Raw genomic sequence first — 8,945 nt, 5'->3', positions numbered from 1 at the left:
ATTCCCCCAGGAAGTCTCACTAAGCATAAAATGAGTCTTGTTAATTAGTAAGTTTAATGAGCTAAAAGAAATGTTTTAATCAAAAAGACTTACTTCCAAGATGGCTTAGATGATACTTAATTGTACAGAAGAAAAAAAAATCCATGAAATGCTGTCCCTGGCAACGATTCCTGTTAGTTTAACCAGTACAAAGCAGAATAAATGGTCTCCTTGAAAACCATCCCAGGAGGATCCAGGAGTAGTGTACAAATAGCACACACAAAGCACTCCCTGCATTTCTACCATTGTCTTCTTAACCAGCTTTGATTTTGCTTAGTGTTTACCATTTAAAAACTAAGATCCTTGAAGGTAATTGTTAAGCACTGTGTTCATCAATGAACTAAAGTTTCTTAATTCTCCTCTGACAAAAACATTCTAACACCTTCCTTGATACTTCCTCCTGACTGAAGAGTGTTTATCAAAATAAGGTAAGAAACAAGACACATTTTATGGGTCATTTATTTTCAGAGATGTTTGGAATGTGTGTAGATAATAGCAATTAATACACATTTGACAGTCAGAGAGCATTTCAATTTTAAAAGTTTTCTCAAAACCTTGGAAATACATGGTTCACTGACCATTTCTGTCTTTCAATATCTCACTTGAAACATCACTAAAAGCATAAACTATCATGAACTACTATATCTGGCATACAAATACCTGATGTATAAAGCCATTATTCCCAAATATGCCCAAGTTACATAGCCATATATTTATTAGCATACAGAATAGTAGATATATTTGTGAAATTGTCCTTAATATAAATAATTTTTACTGCATGACCAGTCTATTTTCATAGAGTGACTTGTTCACATATTTTTCAGAAGTTTTGGTCTCATATAAGATGTTTTATTTCCCTTTGTGACATTTTACTTCATAAAGCTCTGTAAGATAAGCAACAAATACAAAATATTTGAAGTCATAGAAGAGACGAGTGAGTACTACCCAGTACCACAGGACATGAGTGCAGACATTAGGGTCATGTAAGGAGAGTGGAGTTTGAACTTTCCAAAGGTGATTTAGAGATTTCTAGATAAAGACATAGTGACATGTATGAAAATAACTAGGAGCAGTAGATACAAAGGACATATAATCTAGGGGAGTTCACAAAATATTATGAGGTAACACGGAAAAGGTAAGAGAATGGGAATAGAGTCATTCAGTTTCTGCATACTTCGGGGTGATTGACAGAGGGGCAGACTTCTTGTGTATTCTCTGGGGAAATTCAGTTCAGCATTGTACTTCAGTAGGCTCTGACAGGCCAAAGCAAACAAGATCACAGAAATTTCCAGTAAATGCCACATATCAAACTGAAGCTTTGAAACATAAAGACAAAAAAACAATAAATCTGTCCTCAAAACATGACTTTTCTTTCCAGTTGAGGAGGAACAGTAAGAAAATCTCTTTTGTAACAATTACAGAAAATGCAATATGCTTAGGTAAGCTGATTCTAACTGACTGCCTATTTTCCAGAGTTCCATTCCTGTGTTACCTCTGAGAGGAAACAGCTCTGCTATTGTCCAGGGGCCACTTGTTTTATGTTTTGTAGAAGGAAGCCTACAAATAAAGGACTTCAAATAAAACTTTGAAATGTAATGAAACAAAAATTTAAAAATTTATTTCTGAGATCTAAATATTCCAGATATATCATTTAATACCCAAATCTTCTTACTCCTGATGGAGCACATCTAATTATTCTACTGACTAACTGGTACTGGGCAAAATTACTCATTTAATGTTTCTGTCAACTATAGGTATTATCATTCTCCTATTCTTGCAATTTCAATGCTAAACCTCTTCAGTATGTTTCAATACATTCTTTCAGTACTCCTTTGAACATGAATCACATCAGTCTGCTGTCCCATGCTGCATCTGTGCTATTGGATGTAAGAGATAAGCACTATCATTTAATAGTATACTTTGTTTTATGTCAGCCAAAGTTAGACAAGCAGTTTTCATAAATTTCAGAGGTCAGCAACTTATGTTTTTATTTTATATTAATGAGAATCAATGACAGAGTCTTATTATACATAATAGATTAGACTGTTTAAAGCAACTGATTTTAATCTCTAGTGTCATAAGAGAGAATGAGTCATCAGTGCAAAGATCTTTATATTTTTATCCCCCAAATCACTACAACCGTTCTTTTACCCTTGGATAATCAAAGCAAAATAATGTGTAGTCATTCCTCAAAAGTCTTCCTTTTGCCTCTTCCTCACTATAGGTGAATCATAATGCAGAGAATGGCAATCGTCAATGACAGCCGCCCTGAAGAGTTTATTCTACTGGGCTTTGCCAACCATCCCTGGCTGGAGCTCCCTCTCTTCATTGTTCTGCTGGTAACATACCCCCTGGCCTTGGTGGGGAACATCGCCATCATTCTGGTATCCAAATTAGACCCCCGTCTGCACAGCCCCATGTATTTCTTCCTCACCAACCTCTCATTCCTGGACATGTGCTATACCACAAGCATTGTGCCTCAGATGCTGTTTAACCTGGGAGGCTCCACAAAGACCATCAGCTACGTGGGGTGTGCACTTCAACTTTATTTATTTAGCACCATGGGGGCCACAGAGTGTCTTCTCTTGGCTATCATGTCCTTTGACCGCTATGTGGCTATCTGCAGACCTCTGCACTACATCCTCATCATGAACCAGAGAGTCTGCCTCCTGTTAGTATCTATCATGTGGCTGTGTGGAATTTCCTATGCTGTTTCAGAAGCCACTCTTACTTTACAGTTGCCACTATGTGGCACCAATACACTGGATCACATACTGTGTGAGATTCCAGTTCTGATAAAGACGGCATGTGGTGAAAAAAAGGTCAATGAGCTGGCCCTTTCGGTGGCGTGCACTTTTATACTAGCTGTTCCTTTATGTATAATTCTTGCTTCGTATATTAGCATTGGGCGTGCCGTGCTTCAGATCAAAACTTCAGAGGGAAGGAAGAAGGCCTTTGGGACTTGTTCCTCTCATCTCATTGTAGTTTCTTTATTCTATGGTCCAGGAATTAGCATGTACCTTCAGCCCCCCTCCTCCATCTCAAGAGACCAGCCCAAGTTCATGGCTCTCTTCTATGGGGTGGTGACTCCTACACTCAACCCCTTTATTTATACCCTTAGGAATAAGGATGTCAAGGGGGCGTTAGGGAACCTGTCAAGGGTGTTGAAAAATCAAATGAAATTATTTAACAGCCTGATTAGATTTCCCCATGTTTTTTAAATTTTTACACTTTAATTCACTTTTATTTATTCTTTAAATTTAAATTTGTCCACACCATGAATTTTTTTTTTATCATATCCATCTCCCATTACCTCCCTCCAACTCCCACCAGGACCAGACAACCTGTTTCACTCCTGACTTCATGTCCTCTTTTATTACAATTGTAGTAATAACTGCTGAGTCCAGGTATTGCTGAACTTGTGTCAAGGGTGTGGGCCCAGTCCCTGGGGTATGGGCAGCCTGCCAGAAGCTTCACCTGCAACAAGAAGTGATACCTTCTCCTTCAGCAGCCATCAGCTGTCAGGCATGTTGGGAGCTGTTTGTCTATTATGTACATTGTGCTGTAGCAGGCTTGTTTACTGAGTTTGTGTTATGCACACCAGTATCTAATCTGCCTAATCAGGAGGAATGTGTTTATATGGAGAGCCTCACAACACCTGACCTTGAGGCAATAGTGGTAAACAAAAAGATCAAAGAAGCCTTTGAAGTATCTGACCGTTCCTTGACTCTCAGATACAGGTGGGGAAAACAGCTATTGATACTAATTGAGTTCTGTATAAAACGGTGGAGCTGAAATAAACCGGGGCTGCAGTCACCACTGTTAGCCCTGCCAAGCATCTTTTCTGTCTCTTGTTCTTTCTTTCAATCCTCACTCCCCATTTCAGGTACTGTCTGTCTTGCCCGGCTGGCACCGGCACAGGCACAATCTCAATGGTACATGTTTTTCTTATAAAGTAGGTAAAGTTTCCTATATTTTTTATAATCATCTTAAGTATCATGTTCAGGTAATTTTTACATCCAATCTTATTTTGAAATGTATGAAAATATTTCTCGTAGCACCTATGCTCTGAAATAATAGCTGGTAAACAATTTTCAATGTACAAAAATTGTAAATTGATTAGTTTAATATAATTATAACAATACCATTGTGACCACTCTTCAATGTACATACCACTGATAACATTGAAATACTTTCATTATTCTCAGAAAATTTGGCCAAAGTATATACACATCTCAGAAATACTGTGCATTCTGGGTAAAGAGTATCACATCATCGAATTCAATTTTTGTAGCTATTAACGTATTTTTATTATATATTGTGTGTATGTGTGTCTGTCTGTCTGTCTGTCATCTGTCTGTTTACCGCATCTAGGGGTGGAACTCAAAAAAAATTTCTTGCCTGGGTCAGTTCTCTCTTTCCACAATGTTGGCCCTAGAGGCTGAACTCAGGTTTACAGCTTGGAAACTAGTGGCTTTAACCAATGAACCATCCTGCTGGCCCAGGAGTGCCAGGAGTTTTTGTTTCTGTTTCCATTGGTGTTATTGTGCTTGGTTTTTTTTTGTTTTGTTTTGTTTTAATTTTGAGACTGAGTCTCACTGTTGCCCCAGGTGGCCTGAAACTCTTTATGTAATCCAGGCTGGTCTCCACCTCACAGAACTCCATCTGCATCTGCCTCCTGAGTACTGTGATTCAAGCACACACCACCACACCCTGCTCCAGTGATATATTTCTTTAAATGCCTGGAACTTCTTAGTTCAGGAGTAAGAGTGTGGGTTTTTTTTATATGATTATTAATACGAAAGGAATTTGTACTTAGATGTTAAATCACTAAGCCAAAGATGTATTTCCTGATTTCCCTGTTAAATACCATAAAGAAAAGTGTTTTGAATAGGTGAGAGAGAGAGAGAGAAAAAAACGATCTTTATGACTAGCAGGCCAAGCAAATTTTGTGTGCATAAATAAGAATAGTCAGGAATGTGTTTCAATTGTGAAAATATTTCATTAAGAAAAAAATGGTATATTTGAAATACAAAAGCACCTTGACTCAATCAGTAATGTTATGAGCATCTTTTAAAATATTTTTATTCATTCTTTGAGAAGTTCATAGAGTGCATTTTGATAAAATTCAGACCCCTTTTTCATTTTTACCCACCTTATCTTCATGTCCTCTATTATTATTTTAAAGACCTCTTGAGTCTACTTTGTGTTCTCTAAATGCTCTCACCCTGGAGCCTGTTGAACCTACCTGGGGTCACATGTTTAAGAAAAACTGTTGTTTGTATAAAAACACTGTTTCCTGTTTACATCCACTACCTATGGCAGTCTTAATGTCTCCTCTTCTACAACGATCCCTGAGACTTTGGAGGAGGAGGGGTGATACAGGTGTCCACTGAGGCTGAGAACTCTGCAGACTCTCATTCTCTACACATTGACTAGGTGTGGGTCTCTGTATTAGGTATGATCTGCTACAAGAAGAAACCATTCTGGTGAGAGTTTCGAGAAGCGTTAATGCACAGTTATGACAAAAAGTCACTAGGAATTGCTTTGATGCAATGTCCATTCAGCAGAATAACAGTAGTGGGATCCCCCCTATGGCCTGTGACTTTTCTAACACAGGTTCTTAGCCCTGATAACAGTGGCAGATATAGGCTCCATCTTGTGAAGCAAGACTTAAATCCAATTTGAAGGGTTTTTTGAAAATAATTTTTATGAGGAATTTACTGGGATTTTAAGGGGGGGAGTGCATTGAATCTGTACATTGCTTTTGGTAGGAAGGTTATTTTCTCAATAATAATCCTCCTGATCATGAGAATGGGAGGTCTTTCCATCTTCTAGTATCTTCTTTGTTTTTTCAGTTTTTAAAGATTTTGTTATACAAGTTTTTCACTTCCCTCATTGATTTACTCCATATTTTCCATTTTCTGAGACTGCTGTGAATAGGATTGCTCCCCTGGTTTCTTTTTCAGCATTTTTGTTGTTGCTGTATATGTAGGCTACTGAATCTTTGGGCTAATTTTATATCCTGCTACTTAGCTGAATATGTTTATCAGCTTTCGGAGCTTTCTGTCAAAGTCTTTAGCGTCTATTTTTGTGAATAGAACTTTAAACATTTTGGTTGTTAGCCTTAGCCTTTAATGGCTGGACTATCCCTCCAGCCCTAGTGTCTATTTTTGTATAGAATTTTGTTAACCTAAGCTCTTCATTTTGTATGGGGCCCCATCTTGATGAGCTATTTATGACCCTGCCCTGACCTGGGAAGGCAGTTCCAGGAAGAGCTGTTCCAGGAAGAAATAACCAAAAATTAATTCCTTATCTTGTTTTTGTAACTGCTTACTTATCTGGCTTCTGTAACTGCTCGCTTGTGTAACTGCTTGTTTATAGTAACTGCCTGTTTCACCAGAAAGTGATTTTTACCTTTATAAACTTTGCTCTCCTCTGAGTTGGGGCTGTACTCTCTAAATTCCAACCCAGAGAATGCAGTCACTGGCAAGCTAAATAAAATTTGGCTAATTCAGAACATCTGGAATCTGAGTGGTCCTTCCCAGGGGTCTTGGGACCATAACTTAATATCATCAGCAAATCAGGATATTTTAACTTCTTCCTTTCTAATTTTCTCCCCTTTACCTCTTGTACTGGCCTTATTACTCTAGCTAATAAGTGGAGTTCAGTGGAGAAAATTGGTCTTTTCATTGCTCCTGATTGTCATAGAAATGCTTTGAGTTTTTGTCCGTTTAGCGTGTACTGTCTTTGGGTTTCTATAATGCCTTTATTATGTTGGGATCTATCCCCCGTGTCCCTAGATTCTCCATGACTTCTATGATGAAGGGATGTTACATTTTGTCAAAGGTCTTGTCTATATCTAATGGGATGATCGGGTGTTTTCTGACCTGAAGTGTATTTATGTGGTGGATCAAATTTATGGATTTATGTATGTTGAAGCATCTTCTCTTTATCTGGGATGAAGCCAAATTGATCTTGGTAGATAATCTTTTTTTGATGTGTTCTTGCATTTAGTGTGCAAGTGGGGTGTTTTGGGGAATTTTTTTGTCTATATTTATCAGATTGGCATACAATTTTTTGTTGAGTGTTTTTTATCTGTTTGACTACCAAGGTAATAGTGACCACCAAAAAACTTGGAACTTTTTCTTCCATTTCTATTGTATGGAATAATTTGTGGAGTATTGGTGTTATTTCTTTCATCAAGTCCTTGGCATTTTCAGTTGGGAGATTTGTAGTAATAACTTCTATCTTACTGGTTGTTAAAGGTCCATTTAAATCATTTACTTCAACTTGTTTTAACTTTTGTAAGCCATTTACATCTAAAACTTAATCCATTTCTTTTAGATTTTCCAGGTAAACAGAATATGAATTTTTAATGGATGTGCTTAGATTCTGTTCATTATTTCTTGGAACATTTCTTTTTTGCTATCTGATTTTACTAATTCAGCTCCTTTCTTTCTTTCGGTTAATTTGTCTAAGTATTTGTCAATCTGTTCAAAGGATCACTTCTTTCCACTGATTCTTTGTACTGTTGTTTTCTGTTTGTTTGTTCCTAATTAATTTCAGCCCTACATTTGATTAATTCTTCCCATTTACTCTTTTTGGATGGTGTTTGTTCTTATTTTTCCAAAGCCTTCAGGGGTATCTTAAGTGATAACTTAATAACTTAAAAGTTATTAGTAAGAAATCTCTCCAGTTTTTCCTTTTTGTTTGTTTTTTTAATGTAGACACATAGTGCTATAAACTCTCTTCTGAAGACTTTCTTCTTTGTCCCTTAGACATATTAACTCCAGTTCCAGGGGAATCTGATGCCTTCTTCTGACCTCTGTGGTCATTGCACAACACAGGTGAAGTTACAACCAGGCAAAGCACTCATGCACAGTAAAAAAGAAAAAAAAAATTAATTATAAACCCAAGTACTTGCAGGAGCAACAGTCCAAGCACCAATTGGTGGCAAATGAATCAAAGAGCATATAGTGACTTCATCAGACCATTTTTTTAAGGAATATGGCCTTTATTTCCCAAATTTTCTAATCTTTTCATCTCCAAAAAGGATGAGGTGCAGTGCAGAATCACAATGAATGCCCTAATTTTCAATCTCTTTTGGGTTCTCTCCTGCTTAAGGGAAAGAGGTATTTCAAGATAGGTTAATATTTGCTTTTCCTGAATATTAATTCTTCCACAAAGATGGCTCTTTGTTTTCTTATGGTTTCCAATCTTGGAGGCCAAAGGAGTTGGAGAGGAGAAAGAGGGCAGGTAAAGGGGGTGTAGAACAGATATTCCTACGTTGTCTCTCAAATACTCACTTCTGTGGCTCAGGTCCACATACATGGCTCAGCAGGTGGGTGCTCCAGCAAGCCCTGCTTTTCCAAACCCGGTCCCTCATGCAGTTCATTCAACTCTCTATTTTAGAACCGATGTCTGTGGCTCCAGCTGGAGAAGGCCTGGGGATGGGGGCTGGCAGCAAAGCTTTCTGCCTACAGGGCCCTTAAAATTCTCCTTCTTGGAGGTCACCAGCTTGCCAGCCTTCACCCTCAATAACCAGAGGGGTGACCACCCTCGGACTTAGAGGCCTTGCAGCCCCTTGATCTACCACACAGCCTGGCCGGGGCTTCCCGGATGGTGGTGGTGCACACTCTCCACGGGGATCCAACTGCAGCACCAGGTGGAGATGAGGGGTCGCCGTGCATCGGAAGATGCAGGCATGGTGGGGCTGCAGACATTGGGACCAGGACTGGGCCGGGGAGGCGTGATGCAGAAGTGGGTCGGCTCAGACCCATGCCGGGCCCTTGGCACACTTCAAGCACTTGCCCCCCACTCAGTGTCCAGGCCTTGCCACAGGCCTCAGCATGTTCCGACCCCGGCAGGGAGGGCTCAATCAGCTAAACCCTTTCAAATATATA

At 38.8% G+C, this 8,945-nt stretch overlaps 1 protein-coding gene across 1 annotated transcript; it reads left to right on the top strand.

Moving 5' to 3' along the window:
* Window positions 1–2,282: 2,282 nt before the first annotated feature.
* Window positions 2,283–8,583, top strand: LOC103729568 (olfactory receptor 2B6-like). Its single transcript, XM_008827654.1, has 3 exons — window positions 2,283–3,193; window positions 6,093–6,132; window positions 8,455–8,583. Exons 1-3 carry the CDS (start codon window positions 2,283–2,285, stop codon window positions 8,581–8,583), a joined length of 1,080 nt encoding a protein of 359 aa, XP_008825876.1.
* The last annotated feature ends 362 nt before the right edge of the window (window positions 8,584–8,945 follow it).

Source organism: Nannospalax galili, unplaced genomic scaffold (assembly GCF_000622305.1).
Source record: "Nannospalax galili isolate Female #2095 unplaced genomic scaffold, S.galili_v1.0 scaffold1453, whole genome shotgun sequence".
Lineage (NCBI taxonomy): Eukaryota > Metazoa > Chordata > Mammalia > Rodentia > Spalacidae > Nannospalax > Nannospalax galili.
The sequence above is the reverse complement of the archived record's forward strand: the minus strand, read 5'-3'. Positions and strand labels throughout refer to the sequence as shown.